General features: G+C 42.7%; 1 protein-coding gene across 1 annotated transcript in view; it reads right to left on the bottom strand.

Moving 5' to 3' along the window:
• GRIK3 (glutamate ionotropic receptor kainate type subunit 3) overlaps window positions 1–23,765 on the bottom strand; it is a 324,566-nt gene that overhangs the window by 59,719 nt on the left and 241,082 nt on the right. The window contains exons 9-10 of the mRNA XM_069067957.1: window positions 18,158–18,271; window positions 5,030–5,233 (exon numbers count right to left, since the gene is read on the bottom strand). Coding sequence (XP_068924058.1) covers window positions 5,030–5,233; window positions 18,158–18,271 — 318 coding nt within the window. The remainder of the gene's footprint in view (window positions 1–5,029; window positions 5,234–18,157; window positions 18,272–23,765) is intronic.

Raw genomic sequence — 23,765 nt, forward strand, 5'->3', positions numbered from 1 at the left:
CTCTCAAAGACATTATATGCGTAATGCTGTCTTTCAGTATGTTAGCTATCTCTCAGAGGTTTTTCTGCTATACGAAAATTTGATGAGCATGTCATCAATACCTTTAAATCATTGATAAAAATGTTAAACAGCTCAGGGTTAAGCACAGATTCCTGGGCATGTCACCAGTGACCTCCTTCAAAACTGACCTTGGTCTTAAAATATCAAGTTCCTTTGAGCTAATGTGATAGTTTCATCCCTACTGCCTAGGTCCCCAGCCAGGACCATCCTGAATCATGGCTTCACAGCCTGAAGGCACTGAACATTATAATGCTGCCTGGTCCATCTTCCATAGTAAAGCTTCTCTTAGACAATGGGAAGTTTGTTACTTCCTTGAGATAGGGAAATCCAGGTTGGGGATGGGATGCAGAAGGGCCAAAGAGTGAAAAATCATACACACACACAGAATATCTTCACCCATTTGCATAATATCTTGGAGAAACAAATAGGTAGCATAGAGGATAAAGTGCAGGAAGGCCTGAATTCAAATCCAGCCTCAGATACTTACTAGCTGTGTGGCTTTGGGCTAGTCATTTAAATCTCCATTTGCTTCAGTTTCTTCAACTATAAAATGAAGAGAATAGTACCTACCCCTCCCCCCAAGCTGGAGTGAGGATCAAATGAGGTAATATGTGCAAAGTACTTAGCACAGGGTCTGGCTTGTAGTAAACACTATCCTAATGCTAGACAATTATTTTTGTCCAGACATATTTCCTCCTAACTATGCTGCTCACCCAGAGACACTCACCCTACACCATCCTATGGGTAAATTTACTGCTGTACATTTCACTCATTCATCCCATAAACAAGTACTGGGCACCTCCCATAAGCAACACCTTCTGCTAAGTGATGAAGGGGAATGCTAAGCAGTCAAAAACATGGTTTTTGCCCTCAAGGAGTTTAGAGTCTGATGGGGATGACAGGATATATACACAGATAACTTATAATAAAAGGCCACATCTCAAGAATGCCTCAAGTAAGGCATAAAAAGACAGTCATGCATATGTATGTATTCTAAAGATATCTATGTATGCATATATGTGAATATGTATATGTATATACATACATACATACATACACATATACACACATCAGAGAGAAAGAGAGGAGAGAGAAAAACGAACAGAAAGAAAATGAGAGTAAAGGACTGGAGAGGAGGGGAAGAGTGGAGAGAACACAAGATGAGAGAAGAATAGGGGAAGAGAGAAGGGGGAAGGAGAGGAAATATGAGGAGACAAGAGAGGAGGACGGGGATGGGCAGAAAAGGGTAAAGGAGGGGAAGGCAGAGGATTCAAATATCTATCCAACAAGGTAATCTGTCTGTCATTTAGTCATAAAGTGATGAATGAACTGCTACTGTGTGGTATTCTAGGGGACCCTTTCCAGACTGCTCTCATGCTTGATATACACTTCCTTTCTCCTCTTTAACAGAGGCTAGGTGACAATGGTAAGGTAGTAGGAGGGCTATTTTTCGATGAAAGACCTATGAAAGGTGTAGACCTTACTGGCAAGTGATTCCTTCTCCTCTTCAACTCTTTTATGTTTGTAGGAGTGGATGTTTTAGCAGCCAACCCATCGTCCACTAAACAATTGGCAATGATAGCATTTGGGGGCTATAGGGCAATCGACATCCATTATTACCTCATTTGACCCTTCTGATAGCCCTTTTAGAAGGGCAGAGCAGACATTTCCCAGAAGAAGAAACCGAGACTCAAAGAGGGGAGACAACTTTCTCTCTGTCATAGCTGATACATTACAGAGCCACAATCTGACTAAAGGTCTTTGGATTCTAAGTCCAGGACACTTTCCTGTACTCCACTGACTCTTAATGTTATGGTTTCATTAGGGTTAACTAATAATGAAGTAATAATATTCCCAAGCCTTGGCTACACTTTCTAAGAGCTGGAGAGAAGACTAATTATCTGACGACACTAATAAATGGTTATGATGTTATTAAAAATGGCACCAAGCTAGGATTAATGGGCCCATCAATTGTAACGAATCAGGTTTAACAAGGTTCCCTGTATCTCCTGTCAGTGCCCCGTTGCTGTGATGAACGCCATGAATTTGTAATAAACGCACCGTGTATAAAGACAATAGATTAGTCTCCTTTCATTTTTACAGCTTTGATTTCTCCTGGGACAGCTCTGGCATCCATTGAGTGTTTCGCTAAGGCTGCTTCACAAACCAGCCTCTGAACTCATCAGATCTGACTATGTCGTTTCCTTGCTCAAAAGCCTTCAATAGCTCCCTACTACCTCTACGTAAAATACAAATTCCTTCATCTGGCATTTCAGATCTCCTCCTTCCTCTTCCCCAGGACCAAATGCAATATGAACAGTTTTTTCATCACATAAGGAATACACATTGAATGTGGAACCAGAGGACCCAGGCCTGAATTCCAGCACTGTTAATTACTAAGTATGACTCTGGGTGGGTTCGTTAACCCCTCTGTTCCTCTTTCATTTGTAAGGTAGAGGGGGTGTTGGGACATGTATAAGGGACTGTGCTAGGTACTGTGGGCACAGAAACAAAATTTTGAAGGTTCTGTTTTCAAGAAATTCTGGATTCTATTTAAAGGATATCTAGCATTGAACATCTGTCTCTATAGAATTAGAGAATCTTAGGCTGGATGAGACTTCAGGTGGCATCCAGTCCCTCTCCTTCTTGAAGTATGCCATTTGTGACATCTTGAAGTATGGCACCTGTGACTAGTGGTTTTTCAGCCTCTACTGGGACACCTTGGGTGACAGAGAACTCATTACCTTTCAAAGCATCTAATTCCACTGTTGGAGAGCTTTGACTGTTAGGATTTTTCCTTGCATATTGAACCAAAGTCCTTGTTCAAAGCCTGGTCATGGTCATGAGGGAACCAGAGGATATAGGGGTGATCTAGGCTCTGTGACCTCTTTGCCTTTGGAAAGAGTCAGTCCCCCATGGTCCCTCTGGAGTATAGTATATATTTCATTCTTCATTCTGGTTGAGACTTTACAGTCCTATAGGATATGGCCCAAGCAACCCAGAAACTTTATCTTACTGGCTGAAGCTACCTAATACTACAAGTTTCCCCTAGTCTCCTTATCCAGAGGACCTGCTCTGGACTCAGGGCCCTTGCCACTCTGGGGAGACAGGGGGGCAAAACCATGCATGGCATCTGCTTAGGGTTGCTCAGGGTGGGGACTCAGGGAGCTTTCTGAGGATTTCTGGGCTGTCTTCTAGCGCACAAGTAGGAAAGGGAGAGGAAAACTTCAGGCTTCCCAAGGCCAAACCCATGCATACGTGCAGAATCTGTATGTGATAAGTTGAATTACTTATAGCAACATGGATTGAGTATCATAAAGTCTTACCAGTGACCAGGAGTGGGGCCCATGAAGCAGATGATATTCTAGACTAGAAGAATTGAAGGATTTAGAACTGGGGGTGGTAGTGGAAATTATGAATTTTAGTGATCACTTGGTCCAGTCCCCTCAATTTTACAACTGGAAAAATGGTAGACCAGAGTGATTAACTGGCTTGTCCTAATGTGCATAGTAGGTAGGATTAGAATCCAGGTCTTCTGATTCCACAACTTTCCTTTATACATGTTGCTTCCTCCAAATAAGTCAAGTTAGAGATAACAGTTTACATATTAATCTCATAGTCTGGGGCTGGATAGGTTGATGATTATATGTACTCAGAATGTTTTCCCCTAGTGTCATATTTTCAAATCTGTATATGTCCTTTTCCTTTAGGAATAAATTGTAAAGAAAGTCACCTGGGTGGGCTGGAGTATGCAGAGATGGGAGGAGATGGGGAAGAGCAAAATCCACACTGGTGAGGTGCACACAGATACAATGGAAGCAGCAGAGGAAGGGGGGAAATTAGGATAGGAATGGTAAAAGCATTTGAGGTTTTGCAAATTTTATCTAATTTTATTCTTACAACAACCCTGAGAGGTAGGTGCTAGTATTATCTTCATCTTACAGATGAAGATACTGAAGCAGACAGCTGTTAAGTGTCTTGTCCCGGGCCATGCTGTTAGTAAATGTCTGAGGCAGTATTTGAACTCAGGCCATCTAAATGCCAACTCATGTTCTAACCAAAGGCTATCTAGTTGTCCAGAATTAAGTGCATCAGGTCTCTGGGAGTCAAGCAAGATCAGGTATCAGGGAAATCAAGAGGATCAGGATGGGGCTCTGGAAAGCTTCAAAAGGAGTAGAAAGTCCTGGTAAAAACTCCCCAGGATGGAGTGTCAGTAGAGGAACTGATCCCCAGACAGCTGATTCAGGAGCAAGGTCTAAGCCCCAAGGATTACAAGCCAGACATCCACTTGATCACTGGGGATTGGGGTAAGGGGTGAAGGAGAGGAATAATAGGACTGAGAATTGGAGGATGAGTTAGACTTCATCTAGTTCAATCACCTTACTTTACTAAGTACTCAAAGATGTGAAGTGATTCAATCAAGATCACGCAGCTAAAGCCCGGTGAGAGAGAAGACCAAATCAGAGCAGGTGGGTACACACAAGGAACTGAGAGAACCCTTGTCCATGCATCTCTGGGGTTTTGATCAGAGAAGGGCTCAGGGCAGATTGAGCACTTGCAATGGAGCCAGGGACATGGATAGTGATGGAGGGAAAGGGAGATTCTTAGGAAAGTATTCTATCTAGAGACCTCAGTTCCCTGAAAAGCTGAATCAGAGGTAAGGACCCTGTTTCTCACATAAAACCAAAGCCTGAACCACATCCAGGGCCCTATTTCCTCCATCAAATCTGGACAACATCTTCTTCCTCATTCTAAGAGATTCCTGAAGGTGGGGGTCATGACTCTGTCATAAGTCAGACATCATGAATATTTTCTCTGTATCCCCAGGACAGGTTTCTTCAGGGGGTTGGGGGTGAAGGTACTTGTGTTATGGTATCACAGGAAACAGCAGGAATAGAAAGGACCCGTGCATTGCCCAGAGATGCCACCATGTGTTCATCTCCACCCCCCACCATGCTCCCTTACTTACATGGTCAATGAGCTCCTTAATCATGCCATTCCACTGGCCCTTCTCATCCTGTGCCCCATACTTCCCATCTTCCACCAGCCGGATCTCATAGGTGAATCCCAGGATGTGGGCCAGTTCCTTCAGCAGGTCAATGCAATAGCCCTCAAACCGGTCATTCCCAAAGAGGGTCATGTCTGACTTCCGGAACATGACGAAGGGCTCCTCCTGGAGGTGACAGATGAGAGTGGATGGGGGAGGAAGATGGAAACATGGAGGCTTCTGTGAGGATGGGGGTAGGGCAAAAGTTCCCTCCATTCCCCTAGATTTGGGTTCCCCCTTAGCCTGAACCATGTTCTTCTTCATGAGGGATCTTTTTGAGGGAAAAAGATTGTCTTATTCATCTTTATCCTCTGCCCCAGCCCTACCACAGTGCTATGCACATTGTAGTTGCTCAATAATAAATCAAAAAGATTTAAGTGCCTACTTTGTTTCAGGCTGTATTCTAGGTTCTAGGATCCAAAGTTGAAACAATTGCTGTGTTCAAGGAACTTATGTTCAAAAAAAGATTATTGAAAGAATAAAGGCATTGTAAATAAGACCCATGACATTGATTTGATCCCAAAAGCACCTCCCAGGTGTAGATGGGTACAGAGGTGAGTTTATAAATCAGCTTTTCTTTCCAGACTTAGAGTGAGTGACACCAGAAAGGTATTGGAGAGATTCAGTAAAGGACTGAATCTGCCAAAAGTTTCAGAGTTCAGAGGGAACCTTTCTTCCACCCCTACCCAAATCCTGTTTCTATACTTTTCCAAGTGGGGAACATTTTAACTTTCCTGTGGAAGAAGAAAATGTAGACTCAGCTTGGGAAATTCCCCAGCCCATTTGGTCTCCCAGGAAGCCTCTTCTCATATAATCAGAATTCTAGAATCTCTAAATTTTAGGACTGAAAGAGACCTCAATGGCTACCTAGTTCAACCCATACTCCCAAAGAAGTTCCCACTATGATAAACCCAACAAATAGTCATCCAGTTTCTGTTTGAGGACCTTCACAGAAGAGCTAACACATCTCTTCTCCTGTCCCCAGGCAGCCCATCCCTCTTTGGATAGCTTTTAAATATTAGGGAGCTTTTCTCTGAATCAAGTCTAAATTTACATCCTTGTAATTGCCACCTGTTTCTTCCATTTTGCCCTCTGGAGCAGAATAACATAGGTTGAATGACTCTTCCACATGTCAGTTTTTCAACTATTTGAAGACAAATATTATGTCTCCCCTGGGTCTTCTTTTTTTTCAGCCTAAATATCCCCACTCTCTCACTTGTCTCTCCTGGGAGCAGATTAGAATGTAAACTCCTTGGGCATGAGCTGTTTTTGCCATTCTTTGTATTTCCAGCACTTGTCACAGAAACTGTGACAACCTCTTACTAAATGCTTGTTGAATGATTGATTAGGAATAATAAAGGAAGGTTGAACTTCTAGGATTAGATAGACTATAATAAGCCCTCCCCACACACCTGCTGCATTACTGCTGCTTAATTAAAATCATATATCAGCAAATTATTGGATTTGGAAGAGACTTTTGATATCAGTCTGTCCAGGTTTTCTTAAGCTTTTACCCCTTGTGACTTCTTTTCACACTTGGGCAATGTTCATTGGTATTGCCTGGGATGAAACATGCCCAGTGCAAAATATTTATGCTTTGTTTTCAGAACCAAGGCTGCAACATGGGCAAGTCCCTGCCAGAAACACCTCAGATTCATTATGCATTTGATTTTTAATTAATTTTTGGTCATTGTGCATTCATAAAACTTTTACTGTTGCCAATTTTTTTGTAACCCCACATGGCCTTTTGATCCACAGTTTAAGAAGCTCTGAAAACCCAGAGAGGTTTGTCTATAGCTACATAGTAAGTAGCATGATCCTGGGGAAAGAATATTGAATTTGAAGTCAAATAACATGAGTTTGAACCTTGACTCTGCTCTCTAGGTACTGTTTTAATGACCTTGGGGAAGTTGCTTCATCTCTATGTATGGAGTTTTTTCATCTGGAAAATGGAGGGGTTAGATTGGGTGATTACCAAGATCCCTTCCTGTTCTGAAATTTAGGATTTTGTGCTTATTACTTGAAAAAAATAAGAGTTCAAAAATAAATTTAAAAATCAAACTTATGGTTCTGATTTGCTGGAAAGACCATGACTAGGCCTTCCTGTTATCCAGTCTAGTGACCTTTCTACACATCACATAGCTTCTTATTTAAAATGGCACTCAAGAGATTAAGTGTATGACAGGGGTGGGAAGGTGTGGAAACGGGTTGCCATTTGAGACAGTGAACTTGGAAATGAAGCCTGGTCCCTTACACATGAGCAGAGGCACTTGGAATTCCTAGACTTTTATACCATGTTTAATGAGTGAGAGTTTCTCTGTCACAATCTGAAGAATCTTAAGACTTTAACAACATGAAAGCTGGGAAACTGCATGTACACAACATGATCTAGTATTTCATTTGGTTCCAGCTTACTTTTCCAAGCTTGTTATACATTACTTCATAGCATCGTAGGGTCACAGATCAAGAACTGTAAGGGACCTCAAAGGTCATTTAAACCAACCCAACTGAGGTACAGTGAGGTGATATGACTTCCCAAAGCCACACAGATATGACGTAGCAAAATCAGAATTTGAAGTCATGTCCCAGAAGACCATAAATACCACATTCCATTGCACCATGTTGCCTTTCCTCTTCAAACATTCTCTATCCCAATCAAATTGGCCTACTATGCCAGGCTGTCCACTACATCTGCCCTGTGCCACTCCCTTCCTCACCTCAATCTCTTAAAGTCCCCAGCTTCTTTCCAGGTTCTGCTCAAATACCATATTCTACAAAAGAGATTTTTCTGTTCCCCTTCAGCTGCTTTTTCCACTCCTCCTCCAGCTTAATATTATCTTGGATTTACTTTACATATATATATATATATGTTTATTAATTTACTCATATGTATATATTGCTTCCACCAATAGAATACAAGCTCTTTGAGGGCAGGAATAATTTTGATTTTCTGTCTTTGTATCCCTAAAACCTAGTGCCTAGTAGTTAATGAATTCTTGATGGTTGATTGTCACAGTCATCTTAATACAAATCTGACTTTTCTCCTTGATTTTATTCTTCTTACCCATAGATCATTTAAGTACCTTATCAGTTCCCGTGTCTTTGAAGAAAATAAGGATTTTCTCCATGGGCTCTAGGCACAACCTGCTGGTTCTGGAAGAAACTACTTTCTGGAAGAGAGGTTAAGCTTTCTTTCATTCCCATGTTTGGAATCATCTGAATTAAGCCTTCTCCCTAGGCACCCAGCCAGTTTTGCTAGCTGCTGCCCCACTAGCTCTTAATTTTTATAACTGAGAATCTCTTTAGTATCTTTGACACTTTGACTGAGCCACAGGATCTCAGAGCTGGAGGGAATCTTGTGTAATCCTTGCCTTAAAAGGAATCTCCTCAACAAAATTTCCAACATGTATTAATTGAAATGTCTTGAATACACTTGAAGACTTCTAGTCATGGGAACACACACTTCCTAGGGAAGCCCAATCCACTTTTTAATAGAACTCTTTCAGGCAATCCTTCCTTGGGCTGAGCCCAAATCTCTCTCTGAAACTCCCACTCTTTTCTACTCCTTCAGCCCTTCTGGGGTCTTAAGAACAAGTCTAATGCCTCTTTCACATATATACCCTAAAAAACCTTAGAGACCACTATCATGGTCCCCTCCTTCCTCCTCCTGCTGAAGTCCTCTGTTCTTCTAGGTTGAACATTCCCTGTTTCTTCAACTGATCTTCCTATACCTTAGCATCTAGGCAGTGTGGGACTGTGTTTTGTTTTGTTTTGTTTTGTTAGTTTGTTTTAGACTAGATCACCCTACCTTACTTGGAATGGAAATGCAAGGCCACTCATTGGCCTGATCCCACTTTGGTCAGCACAGGAGCCTTGACCTGTTCCCTTTCTAACCAGGTTTGACTCACCCCTCTTTAGGCAACCTGGTGGCCTCCCAATCACAAAAGGGCTCACCAAATTAACGTTAAAATTAGTTCAGATACCCAATTGGCTTAGCTTGCTCTAGCTCAGAATTTCTGAGCTCAAAAGATACACCAATCTCAGTCTCCCTGATAACAGGGATTACAGGCATGCATCATTGTGCCCAGTCTATATGGTACAGTGTAATGTGTACTTGATTTGGAGTGAGAGGACTGGAATTTGAACCTAGACCTAGATTCTGCCGTTCATTACCTATGTAACCTTGGGAAAGTCATTCCTGGGACTCAGTTTCTGCAGAGGTAAATTAAGAGGGCTGGATTAGATAATTTCCAAGATCCTTTCCAGTTTCTGTGATTTTATGATCCTTCAATAATCTGTTAAGTTTCCTCCAGATGCTCTCTGGCTCAACCCTACTCATTCTTTATTGGGGAGCCCAGAACTAAGTACCATGTGCTAGATGTGATCTGACTAGGGCAGATGACAGTGGAATGATCATCTCTGATTCTGAACACCAGATTCAACTTAATCCAACTTAAATTTGTGTTTGTTTTTATAGTTGTTATATCAAGCTTGTGGTCACTAAACTTCTGGGATCCTTTAGACAAGGAAGCCTTTTCTTAGCACAACTCCCCCATCTGGCAATGGTGAAGCTAATAATTGTATTTTGAACTTAGTTAGCAATCTGCTCTATATATTCATCCTGTGTCTGCCTTTCTCACCATTGTTCTGCTTCTGTCAATCAGTTACATTAGCTCATTACAAAATCAACTTCCCCCAGGCCCACATTTACATTATCCTTGCATGAGACACCTCTTGTTAGCAGGCAGAAAGGGAAACATCTAGGCTGTACATGGAGCTGAGAATCAGGGCAATTTATTGCAATTACTTGGCAAGGATGATTTGCTGGAAATGCAGTGTGTTGTGGTAGAATGAGCAATGAATATGAAGTCAGAAAGCTTGGGTTCAAACCTAGCTTTCCTCCTTGAACCTTTGTCATCTTGGTCAGGTTATCTTCTTTGATGATCTGTTAAGCACCCACATATTCAATTATCACTCCCCACAAGATGATTCCTAGATCTATAAATCCAGCCCTAGTGTCTCTCCTGAGCTCCAGGTCACTGCCAATTGGATGGTGTGTAGGTATTTCAAAGTTATCACGTCCAAAGGAGAACCTATGCTCCCTCCACCAATTCTTATATCTTCCCAACTGTCCTAATACTGTCAAGGTACCACCACCTTCCCAGTTACCTAGGATCAAAACTTCGGGTCATCATTGATTCCACTCTCTCACTCACCTCACATATCTAATATGTTGCCATTTTTTTATCTTCAAAAGATCTCTCATATATCCTCTTTACCCAAATAGCCACAATCCTAGTTCACATCCTCATCCCATCTTGTCTGGACTATTGCAATAGTCTTCTAAATGGTCTCCCTCTTCAATGACCACTTGTCATTGATTTTACAAAAGGGATGTTTGTTTGGGGATAGGCTGTAATAAATTGCTTTCCAACTGTGATATTCTGGGATATCTAGAGGTTAGCCACTGGGACTTGCAGAGTTTGGTGGGACTAAACTGCCCCCAGTGACTAACATCTGGCCAAGTGGTTCTATCATCTTGCCTTGGGAGAAAGACCTAGTGTGTACTCTCCCCAGATTCACTTGCAATTTAACACTTACCATTTCTCTTCTTGTTTTTTGAAGTTTCAGGGTCATCCCTCCAAGGACTATCTTTTTCAGGGGCCATTCTTGTTCCAGTAAGTTATGACAGCATGGTATCGTGAAAAGGGTGCTGGATTTGGAATCAGAGAACCTGAGTTCAAATTCCAGCTCTGTTCCCTACTGCCTTTATAACCTTGAACAAGTCACTTCCCCTCTTAGAGTCCTCATTTTTCTCATCTGTAAAATGAGTTGCTTGGATTTGACTATATTTATTAAACTTTCTAATTCTATGACTTAAATCCCTCTTACCAGGTCTACAAAAACAGATGCATACAACTCTTAGCCATTGTAAGGAAAGAACAAACATTTGCATCAGGTTAGTCCTAGTTAGGGAAGTATTTTTAAACACTCAGGAGTCTGAACTCTGGGTAGTCTTCTTAAGAAGGAGCCCAGGTTCACAAGGAGCCTCTACCAGCTTCTAGAGGGTAGACAGTCCTATTCTCAGACCTAAGTTCCTCAGGCCTCCAGACAGATTTATTTATACTGGGTTTTAAACAGCCCAGTCCAGGCCCCTTGAAGAGGAGATCTCTGCCTGACAGACCAACAGGGAGAATATCTGTTATCTTATTCCAAAAGGGGGTCTTGACTTTTTTCCAGCATTTCTCAGAAAATCACTTTTCCAACCTAATTTAGTGCAGAAAAGCAAGTCTTGTCCTTTTAGTTCAGCTCTACAGTCAATCTCCGCCTTCCCTTCATCATTGACCAAAGTAGACTGAGGGAAGTAGGTGAGAAGAGGCTCGTTGGGAAGAGACCAAACTGTGAAGAAAGGGGAGCTTCTACTGGAGGAGAGGAAGAAAAAGAGGCTGGCCCATCAGAGCTCTCCAAACCATCACGAATTCAATAGGAGACATTGTAGGCTCTCCCCTCATGCAAATTATAGGTGCACCATACAAGCAGTGTTTAGCACACATCTGACTTCTCTCCACAGCTTAACATACGCTCTGGTAGGTTATTAAGCAAGAAAAAGAGGTTCCCACTAACTAATAACTAAGTTCAAAATATATTCCCACAAACTTTCCATCGGCGGATTCTATGTCCTCCTTCCTGTGCTCTTTAGAGGCCTCGGTCACTGTACCTTCTTCTGCCGTTGTGTCAATGCCTTGATGTCCCCAAAGGTTGTGTCACCACAAAGTCTCCCCATCTTGTTCCCCTATTCTCTATTCAGGTCCCTCCCCAATACTCTCCTCTAAAATTAGCAATTCATTTGTGAACCCACCACAGCAACTGGATCTATACATCTCCATATAAATACGCTGGCTTTGGAGCAGCTGTAAAATGCTATTAATTTCGGGAAGTGCTTTGGGGACAGCATACATATTTAACAGCAGAAGCACTGAGCATTAAGACGGGGCTCGCCTTGGTAATGTGTCTCCAGGCCGGCAACATTTCCTAGGGGGTAATTCTGAACTCCACGAGCTACTTATTCATGGACTATTTCACAATTTATTACTGGAAATGTCCAGACAGCCAATTCACAAGCTCTCTCGGCTGCTAATCGATTGCTCAGTGAAGGTGCCCTCAATTTCATAACTTCACGCTCTCATATTGCTCTGGGAGAACGGTGGTGGTAGTTGGGGTAATATTTCTCTTCAACAAGTCACAAAATACAGGAGCCTAGAAAAATAACCTTTTCCAGTTTTGTGTTTCTGAGGCTCTCGCTCTGGTGTTTCTACAATCACTTATAACAACATGGAGCCCTGCCTGGCATTAAGTTATCTCTTGACAGGGTCCACGGACTTAGAACTTCAGGAGAGGTTTTGGGAGGGATGTACCGAGTGGAAAGGGCTCTGGTTCCACGAACATAACAACTGCCTTCTAATCCCCTTTTTCTGTTTCAGTGTTTACAGATCCACACAGATGACAGACATAAGACCTATTCATGTGTGCATATAAATACACAGAACATATGTCCTAGTAATGTTCACATCCCCAACACACAATCACACAGAATACACACAGCCTAATGCAGATACAAAGAAAACACATACAGACCCAATACTGACATGCAAAATGGACTCATGACTCCATATACCCACAGATGCAACCTCTCCAAAAAAGACACAATGGACACAAAAAATGTACCGAGACATCGTAACAGAAGACACACAAAGACAATGAATCAAACAATGACAAAACAGGTCTATGACTCAATAGACACAAGAATTATGCACATACCCTAACACAAACAGGATTCAATAGACTAAAAAAAGTGTATATGCACCCCAACATAAGACACCTGCAGAACATGGAGATCCTAATGGACACAAAGAACACCCCACAAAAACAGATGCATGATTCACTTGACACACAGAGCACATGAACACAAATGCATGACTCAAAGAATATATAAATATGATTTTAACAAAAGAAAGAAACAGAACAAATACATCCTAATTCAGATAAAAGGACACCCCTCCCCCTCCTTCCAAAAACAAAAAACAAAAACAAACCCAGGTACATGACTCAACAATACACAGAATGTATGCACAGGCCCATAGCACTAAGATGTGACTCAATGGACATAAGGAATGTAATACACACTCCGATACAAGACACACACACACACCACATGACCCTGATACATAGAACACACATCTCTGGCTCTTTTCAGTAGTCCCAAGCATCTAAGGCAAAAGAGCTATGGGCATGGTGTGCTTCTCTGTGGCTAGGAATGAGTGCTCATCCACGAGCTTCCTGAAGAACAGGCCAGGAGGCAGAGGCTGAGCTTTGGCCCAGGCAGGGTCGATGGCAGGCAGGTTTCTCAGTCTGTTTCCTTTCTCTACCACCTAGTCTGGTGGGGGTGGAGGGATAGAAATGGGGAAGGAGGTGGGCTAGGTGGTGCAGTGAATAGAGTACCAGCCCTGGAATCAGGAGGACCTGAATTCAAATCTGTCCTCAGACACTGAACACTTACTAGCCGTGTGACCTTGGGAAAGTAACTTAACCCCAATTGCCCTGCCTTCCCCCCTCCAAAAAGAAAAAAAAATGAAGGGGGAAGGAAGACTGAGGTAAGCTATGGGCACCTCCAAGCCATACCTGAGTTACAGAATGAGGGGTTCTGTAATCAGACTAGGCAACTTATCTATCCCTGCATCTTTCTGTGGAGTGGCAGGGTGCCTGGGAGCTACATGGTAGAGGGAAGCCTTCTACTACTCTCCCTCCTCTCTACCTAACATCTCAAAGTCCAGTCCTAGGCTCAGGCCATAGAGATCTAGGGCTCAGGGAGATAGCCTGCTATAAATGGAGGTAGTCTGATGTAGCAGTGGGGTCAGAGTCAGATAGAAACAGATCCCTGCCAGCAGCACATTGACTTAGAAAACAACAAATTAACACGCGTCTGTGTTGTATTGCATTTTTATTTATTTTGTTAAACATTTCCCAATTACAATTCAAATCTGGTTCCCTGGGCTGGGAGTGCTGCTTGTGCCCCACCCCAGGCAGCAAGTTTGACACCCCTAGTGGAGTGAATGAGGCACTGACCTTAAGAATCAGAAAGACCTGAGTGCAAAACCTTAGGCACCTGGTTAGTAGCTGTGTAACCTTGGGTGAGTCCCTAAACCTCGATGTGTCTCTTTCTTCATGTGTAAAATGAGGATTTCACATGATGACCTCTGACACCTTTTCCCTCTCTAAGTTCTGATCCTATGGCCTGCCGCTGAGGGGCTTATGTGTTAGGGCCCTAGGGTCTTTAGGACTTGAAGGGTTTAGGGCATCTAGAGTTGTGAGGTTCAGCACTCTGAGTGCTCAAGATCTGGGGGAAGCACAGACAAGAAGCATAAAATTATTAACCATCCTAGGGGGAGGGGTGTGTCATCTCCCAACTCCTATCTTTTAACTCATCTCCCTCCCCCCACTCCAGAGAGAGAGAGAGAGAGAGAGAGAGAGAAAACTTCTCTTCACCACTAGGCTTCCTAGAAGAGGAGCAAAAGGAAAAGTCTAGAAATCATAGGGCCATCTTGAATAAGGATGTGGGTAGTTCTTACTCGTCTGGACTGACTGCCCAGTTCTTTTCCCTGTCATTAAAACAGCAGTTGCTGTGACAATCAACACAGGCACTCATGCACACCCACACTGATGTTTATGTGTGTGTGTGTATGTGTGTGTTTGTGTTTGTGTGTGCCTGTGTGCTTGGTTTGCACTCTTCTCACATAGGGAGGGCATAAAAGGGAGCAGCCCCAGCTCCAACCTGTAGCTGGGCCCTTTAGGGGTCATTTAGTCCAGTCTTTGTCACTTCAAAGATGAGGAAACTAAAGCCCAGGGACCCCAAATAATTTGCCCAAGTCCATACAGTGTCATAAGAGGTAGAGGTGGGGTTTGAAACCACATATAAAACACTTTCCCCCTGACCAAGCTGCTGCTTTGTGACTCACATTTGATGACTAATTGGTGAACGGAACAGTCCACTGTCTCCTACCTCTTTAAGGGCAGCCCAACTTTGGCTGATCCAAAGGGACGATAAAAATCAGACAAATTCAGAAACCTTGTTTCAGCAGATGCATATGTGGCATGATGCCCTTTGTACACTAAGATGACACACATGGGTCTGCCACATTTTTCCCATTTTGCTGAACTCTCATTTCAGCACTGAGGATGGGCACACTCACTCAGTCACTCCAGTAACCATTAGAAAGCTGACCAACTTGCCTGAGGGCTCAGCCTCTCCTGAGGGTGGGACCAGAGCTCAGTCTATGGGTGGTCTTTGGTCAGGATTATTACTCAGTCGGCATTGGGTTCAGTGGTCAGTCTTTGGCTGGGACCAAGGGCTCGGTTGATGTTAGTGTGATTCCACTCTGTGAATCCCTGATGGGCCTGGCTTAAAAAGAGCACCTCTCTATCTCCATAGTACTTTATGCTCCATCATGTACTTTTTAAAAAAACTGCCTCATTAAGTAACTAGTCCAAACACTATTATCCTAGGCAGCTAGACAGTCCAGGGCAGAGCGTGTTGTATTTGGAGTAAAGGGGACCTAAGTTCAAATTCTGTCTCAGAAACTTATGAGTTGCATGACCTTGGGCAAATCACTTAGCCTACTTGCCTCAGTTTTCTCATTTGTGAAGTTAGGATTATAATATAACCTACCCCCCAGGGTTGTTGTGAGGATCAAATGGGATACCATGTGTAAAGCTCTTTGCAAAACTTTGAAACACTATAAAATGCTAATATTTATACAATAATAATAATTGTTGTTATCTTTATTTTATAGATGAGGAAACTGAGGTTTAGAGAGGGGAGGCTACTTGTCCAAATCAGTCACAAAATATTAGAGTTGGAAAGGACTTTAGAAGCCACATAATCCAACCTACTCCTGAATAAAAATCTTCCCTACAACATACTTGACAACAAACCATCTTTTCTTTGTTCACAAAGATCTAGTGATGGGGAACTCACTACCTCCAGGTCCTGTATCACCAGACCTTCTATACCTGGCCTCTCCATTTGATGTCACACCACTCTTTTTTTAGACAGCAATAATGCTCATTTTTTTCCTTACCCCAAGCCTAAATATGTTTCTGTAAGTTATACCCATTGCTTGTATTATTATAAATAGTTGTGCCCTCTGAAGCCAAATGGAAAGAGTTTAATCCCCTTCCACATAACACCCTTCAGCCACTAGCAGATAATTATCATGTCTTCCCAGTATTCCTAGTTTGTTGAAATGGATCTCCTATGACATGATCTCAAGACCCTTCACTAACTTGGTTATACTTCCCTGGACACTTCAGCTTGTCAGTGTTTTTTTCTTAAAATGTGATGCCCAGGTCACCAAGTTAATAAGTGACAAGGTTAGGACTCAGACCCAAGTCTTCTGACTGCAAATTAGTCTATCAACAAGCATTTATTAAGTGCTTTCTATGTGCCTTCTACTTTCTTAATGCTGAGGACAGAAAGGCAAATGTGCTTTTAAGGAGCTCACATTCTAATGGGGTAGACAACTTGTAAATAAAGATCCATACACGGTATGTTAAGAGTGGAAAGGAGGTAATTTTAGAGCACTAGTAGCTGAGGTAATGAGGAAAGACCACCCACAGAAGAGCTGATTTGAGCTGAGTCTGAAAGGAATGGAGGGAAGTCAAAAGGCAGGAGTGAGTAAAGAGAGCATTCTAGGTGCTTTCCATGACATCAAATCCCTCTCCAGGGAAATCCTCTGTTTCCATGGTAGATTCCAAGGTCTGTGTTTGGTTCCCAAGTAAACTGTGCCCTATCAGCCCTGCCATGGCCATGAATGGATCCCAGAGGCCCACCTAAGTAGACTGTGACACATGGCATTGTAGTTATACTAATTAACAGCCCCTCCTCCCCACTTGCAACATCTGTAAGTCAGAAGGAAATTCGAGTATAGAGACATAAGATGCTGGCCTCTGAGTTGAGAGAGAAGCAGCAGAAAAACACACAGGGCTTTGATAATGACTAATACTCCCAGATCCCTGGCCCCTGTATAATCAGTACTGACTATACGGAAGTGAAGGTCCTCTTTGAAAAGAGAGTGAAGATAGTTGTTTAAAGCTTCTCCTTCTTCTCATTCAACTATTTCTTCAAGAAAATAGATTGCAAGCTCCCCACCCATATTTCAACATAGCAGCCCATTCATCCCTATCCTGGTGAATGGATTCTCAGTAAAAGAGCAGGAATCTCCTGTTGTGCCCCTAAGGTTCTTTTGTCTCTAGTCCCTCCATTCCCTGATCTTCAGTCCCTGTTCCCTCCACCCCTAGTCTTTCTGTCTAGTCCCTTCACGCACGGTCTGTCCATCTCAGGTCCTATATCCCCAGCTTCTCTACTTCAGTCCTTCTAGCTCTGGTTCCTCCATTCCAGGCCCTCTATCCCCACACATTCTATCTTTGACCTCTCCGTTTGAAGTCCTGTATCCCCGGCCCCTCCATCCTTGGTCCTCTCATTGTTTAAGCCAGACCTGTGTTTGGGGGCCAAGGATGCTAAATGCATCCAAGATTTGCTTCAAACTTCTTGGATGTTTCATGAGAGCTTCCTGTGTAGATTCATGAGATCTTGAACTGTGAGGGACCTGAGAGATCATTAAATTCAGTTCCTTTATTTTACAGATAAGAAAGTAGAGAAGGGGAGGTAGTAGTTGCCCAAGTCCACACTGGTGGTAAGTAGGTAGCAGAGCTGGAGTTCAAACCCACATCCTTGGGCCCCAAATTCCATGCTATTGGTCTTTGGACTGTGCCAGACTGGGTTCTTCCCTCCCGATTACTCTCAACTTACCATAGACCAATCAGCTCCTTCTCTGCTTTCCTGAAAACACTTCATTGGGAGCTGGGCACTATTTCCTGAACAGAGAAGGCCTTCATTGGAATATGAGTTCCTCTCCTCCTATTCCCTTCCTTCTCTACCCCTTAATTTGATATTCCCTAGGATGGGGGAGGTCACATAGAGCTGCAGCCTCTTACCAGCACAGTGGTGACAATGAGGGATCTGTTGGTCAAGGAATCAGTGACGTTAGGACCCCGGCCCTTGGCAATCTCTGTGATGTTGAGGCCATCAGCAGGACACCACACACCCACCTGGACAGAAGACAGAATCACAGAAAGAAACATGAGGGTATTGGAGTCCTAAGTGGTAATAAAAATAAAAGAGGCTAGAGACCTCAAAGAACCTAAATTCAAGCACCAGGTCCACTGCTGACCAGATGTGTGACCTTGGGAGAGTCTCTTCTCCTCTCTGAGTCTCAGTTTCCTCACATACACAACAAGGTTAAACTAGAAAATTCCAAAGGTCTCATCCAACCCTGACAGTCTAAGATTCTGCAAAGTCTCAGAGGAGACACATGGAATTTAGATCAGTAAAACCTGCATTCTCTGCCTCTCTCTCATCAGTCTACATGGAGGTGGGTAGAAGCCCAGAGTTGGAAGGGGCTCAGAGGGTGAGCTAGTTCAACCATCATTTTATAGATAAAGTTGAGTTCCAGAGAAGCCAAGTGACTTTTCCAAGGTCACATAGCTGGAAAACCCAAGGTTGGATCTCAGGTCTTCTTACTCCACAGGACCACAGGCTTTCAGAACTTGAGGGAACCTCAGAAAGCATTGAGTCAAAGTCTTATTTAAACAAGAACCATCTCTTCTACATTCCCCACAGGTGGCCATCAAACTTTGATTTTTAATTATTTAAATTGAGTAATTCTTCCCAAGTGAGATAATAGATTTAGAGTTGAAAGAGACCTCAGAAGCCATCTAGTCTAATTTCTTCATTTTACAGATGAGGAAACTGAGAACCAGGATGTGAAGTGACTTGGATTTAGTCAAGGTCATATAGGTAGTCAGTATCAGAGGCAAGACTTGAACCTAGATTCTCAAATTCCAGGGCAAATGCTACTTCTTTTGGGTATTGCCTTCTGCCATCAGAATTTAACCTTGGGGCTATTCAGGTGGCACAGTGAATAGAGCTTGGGACCAGGCTTCAGGAGGACCTGAGTTCAAATCCAGTTTCAGAGACTTACTAGCTATGTGACTGTGGGCAAGTCACTTAACCCCACCTACCTCAAAAAAAAAAAGAGAATGTAAACTCCTTGAGGACAGGGACTTTTTTTCTTTATTCTTGTATTCCCAGCACTTACCTCATGCCTGGCATATAGCAAGTGCTTAATAAATGTTTATTGCATGTTATATGCCTGCTTAAACAGCTCCCTTCTGCAACTGGCACCTGGTTAACTCATCAAGATCTCTGAGCCTTGTTCCTTCATATGGAAAGAGACAATCTCTGTATTATCTGTAATTTAAGAATTCATGCAATACCTACCAAATAGATTTATTGTGAGACTTAAATTAACATAAGTTTTTTAAACTTTTAAGTTCTATGTGAGTGTGAGTTATTATTAGTAGTGTTATCACAAACTCATTAGAGACACCATTGTGGAATGAATATTATAATGAAATACATTTCTGAAATACATCCTGACAGTCAGCATAGCATGATGAGTAAAGAGATGGCCTTAGAACTCAGGAAGACCTGAGTTCAAGTTCCTCCTTGGATACATGCTGGTGTTGTGTGACCCTGGGTAAATCACTTAACCTCTCAGGGTTCTAGGCATCTCTCTATGTCTATTAGTTGCAGAGAAGGTCCTAATCTGTATTGATAAAGGGAATCTGGCATTGGTAAAGGGATCCAGGAATATCTCATTTGAATCCTGCCACCTCTGACACATATGTCTATATGACCCTGAGCATGTCACAGTATCTCAGTGTTATAGGTATTTTTTTTTCAAGCAATAGGGGTTAAGTAACTTGCTCAAGGTTACATGGCCAGTTATTTCTGGGTGTGGTGCTGAGTATCCGAGGCCGGGATTTGATCCAGGTCATCCCAACACTGGAGCCAGCGCTCTTACTCGCTGAGCCACCTGGCCGCCCCTAAGCAATTGGGGTTAAGTAACTTGCTCAAGGTTACACGGCCAGGTGTTTCTGGGTGGGTGCTGAGTGTCTGAGCCCGGGATTCGATCTCCAGGTCTTCTCAACACTGGAGCCGGTGGTCTTACTGTCTGTGCTACCTGGCCACCCCATATAGGTATTTTTCTAAAGACAATTTGCTATTGATCCAACCATTTTAGAGAGTAATCTGGGATTATGCTCAAAGAGTTGTAAAATTGTGCCCTTTGACCCAGCAATACCACTCTTAGCTCTGTTCCCCAAGCTGATTAGGAAAAGGAAAAGAAATGATATGTTCTAAAATATTTATAGCAGCTGTCTTTGTGGTGGTAAAGACCTGGAAATTGAAGGGAAGCCCATCAATTGGGGAATGACTGAACAAGTTGTGGTATATGATTATGTTGGAATACTACTGTGCTGTAAGAAATGATGAACTGGTGGATTTTAGAAAACATGGGAAGACTTGTATGAAATAATGAAGAGTGAAGTGAGCAAAACCAAGAGAACACTGTATGTTGTAATAGCAATATTGTTCTAAGAACAACTGTGAATGACTAAGTCATTTTGAGTACCATAGATACTCAACTCAACTACAAAGGACCTGTGAGAGAAGATGCAATCCACCTCCAGAGAAAGAACTGATAAATAGAAGTATGTATAGTATGATTATATATATATATGTGTGTGTGTGTGTGTGTGTGTGTGTGTGTGTGTGTGTGTGTAATGGTAGCCTTCTCTAGGACATAATGGGGAGGGAGGGAGAAAAAAAGTGCACAACAGAGAACAAAAGAAAACTTAGTAGGAAGCACAGAAAAGCAGGGTAGCTTTGAAAACAATGTGTAGTATTTATTACATAGTTTTTTTAAAAAATAAACAGTGTGAAGAGGAAATTCATGGTTTTATACTGAATCCTCTTTTTATATTGTGCTGTGAACATGGAAATTATTTTTTTGCCTTTTTGTATTTGAAGCTCAAAATGAATAAAATTTTTTTTTAAAAAAGACTGTATGTTGTAGAGTAGTATGGACCTGCATTAGCAAAGGGTCTTTATCTGGGAGTTCCCTATATATGAAATCACAGATCTAATCCCTGTCCCTATTATTATGAAAAGGAGATCCCAGAGTCAAGCAGTTAATGCAGAGGAACCCAGAGATAATCAAAGAGAGGCGATGGCCCCAGCTATGGCAAATGAGAGATAATGGCAGAGAGATAATGAGAGCTCAGGTAATGCATTTCATCAGTGGAATTACTTCAGGAGGCCACACACACACACACACACACACACACACACACACACACATGCCTGGGTAATGGGTTCTTGTCCCAGGGCTTGCCCTGGGAAGGGGAGGGAGGGGGAGCTATTTTTTTCCCAGAGGAAGAGATCAGAGCAGTAGCATTTCAGAGACCATTGAGGCTGATCCGACCAGTTGGTGATAGGCAAACAGGGGAACACTCTCTCAAAGACTTCTGGCTTGCTAGGAGTTAAGTGCCATTTTAAATTCAGGATAGACTAAAATTCCCTCCCTTGTTCTGCCATTCACTTCTTCTGATGCCAGTTGTGTGTGTGTGTGTGTGTGTGTGTGTGTGTGGGTGTGTGTGTGAGAGAGAGAGAGAGAGAGAGAGAGAGAGAGAGAGAGAGAGAGAGAGGAAGAAATGGTGAGAGAAGGGAACTGGAGGGAAGGATGAGTGAGAAATGATTTCCCCAGGAGCTCTTAGTGGGCTCAACTATGAAATAACACAGAACCTTAGAGAATGAAGTACCCTCAGAGGGTATAGAATTCAATTTCTACCTAGGCAGAAGCCCACTTGACAACATTATCAACAAGTGGCCCTCCAGCCTCTGAATTTGAATACTTCCAGGGATGGTGAACTTACTCTCACTATCTGTATGACCCTGGGAAAGGCAGTTAAACTTCTCTAAGGCTTACATCTTCTTCAACTGTAAGATGGGCAGAATAATAGGAGTGACTTCACAGTGTCAGAGGCTGGATCTCTGATTGGTCTAGCATCCTTTCCACATGACCAGAGAGAGAAGCTGCGTGGCACAATGGTGCAGCACGTTTAACTTGGAGTCAGAAAGACTTGAGTTCATATCCTGCTTCAGACACGTGTTACATATGGGAACCTTGGGAAAATCACTTAACTTCTTTTTACCTCAGTTTCCTCAATTATAAGGTGAGATAATAAGAATACCTCACAAAGCTGTTGTGAGGACAAAATGAGATAGTATATGAAAAGCTCTTTGCAAACCTTAAAGTTCTGGATAATGTTAGCTATTATTAGAAGGAGGCATCAATGTCCTTCCTCAGTCAAGATGCTCCAAATATAGCTTGATTAGTACAGAGGACAGTGAGACAATCACCTCACTCATTCTTGACACTACAATTCTATTAAGGCAGGCTTGGGTCATGTTATCTTTTTTTTCAGCTGCTATATTATACTCTTGTCTCATATCAAGCTTGTAGTGACCACACCCCTGCAAGTCTTTTTAGAAATATTCATAAAACCTCGAGCCTCCCCCCCCAAAATCATACTATGCTCTCCCCTCCCCTGTCCTCCACCTCACTGGAAACAGTCTGATATCCCAAGGCTGCTCATGCCCTTTCTGTCCTTGGCCAACCTCAGGGGGAAATCATCCTCTTCAAGGGACCCAGGAAACTTAATCAATTAACCAGAGAGGCAGACTACAAATATCCCATTAAGAGAGCTGTGCAAACCAGATAGCAAAGAGACATGTAATTATGCTCCAGTAATTCTGCCTTAATCCTTCCAACACCCAAGTGGGCAGGATCAGGGCCCATCCGGATTAACAAACAGTAGGGCAAACACAATACTGGAAGGCTGTGATCCGACACTTGGCCAGCCATTCTGCACCCCTCCCCCTATCCTTGCTGCCTGAGTGATGGAGAATATGTGTCCTGGAGAGGACCTAGCAGGGATTAAACCAAAGTAGACTGAGTGGCCCACTGCTCACATGTACACAGCAGAGATTAAAGCCCAGAGCAGGTGTGGAATTCCAGGGCCTACAGACAATCCTAACTGCCCCATAGTCCCATGGCAGGGTTGGGTACATAGCAAAGGATCAATAAATGTTGTTTAATGCATTTTTTCATGAATTCATTTATTCAGTTAAGTTAATGTATGTTACATGCCATTAGAGGCAAGGCTAAGTGTTCAAGATATAAAGATTAAACACAATAAAACAGTCTACCTTCAAAGAGCTTACATTTAAATGAAGGTGCAAGGGATAAGGCATGTATACATATGTGGATAATGCAAAATATGGAGTGATAGAAGCAAATAAGAACTCCAGACAAAGTGCTCAAAAAATTGAGAGAGTGAAAAACACTTTAATGTGGGGTGTTCAGTGAAGTGGAACCTGGGCTGAGCCTGACAGGAAGGGAAATGTTCTGGAAAGTAGAGATGAGAAGACAGTGCATCCCAGGCATGGGAAGCCTCCATTGTCCTAATTCCCTCTTTCCTTCCTCCCTTCCTCCCTCCCTCCCTCCCTCCCTTTCTTCCTTCCTTCCTTCCTTCCTTCCTTCCTTCCTTCCTTCCTTCCTTCTTTTCTTCCTTCCTTCCTTCCTTCTTTTCTTCCTTCCTTCTTTCCTTCCTTCCTTCCTTCCTTCCTTCCTTCCTT

The sequence above is a fragment of the Petaurus breviceps genome, unplaced genomic scaffold (assembly GCF_028583685.1).
Source record: "Petaurus breviceps papuanus isolate PSGF00001 unplaced genomic scaffold, PetGlider_PUasm1.0 90760, whole genome shotgun sequence".
In the NCBI taxonomy this organism is placed as follows: domain Eukaryota; kingdom Metazoa; phylum Chordata; class Mammalia; order Diprotodontia; family Petauridae; genus Petaurus; species Petaurus breviceps.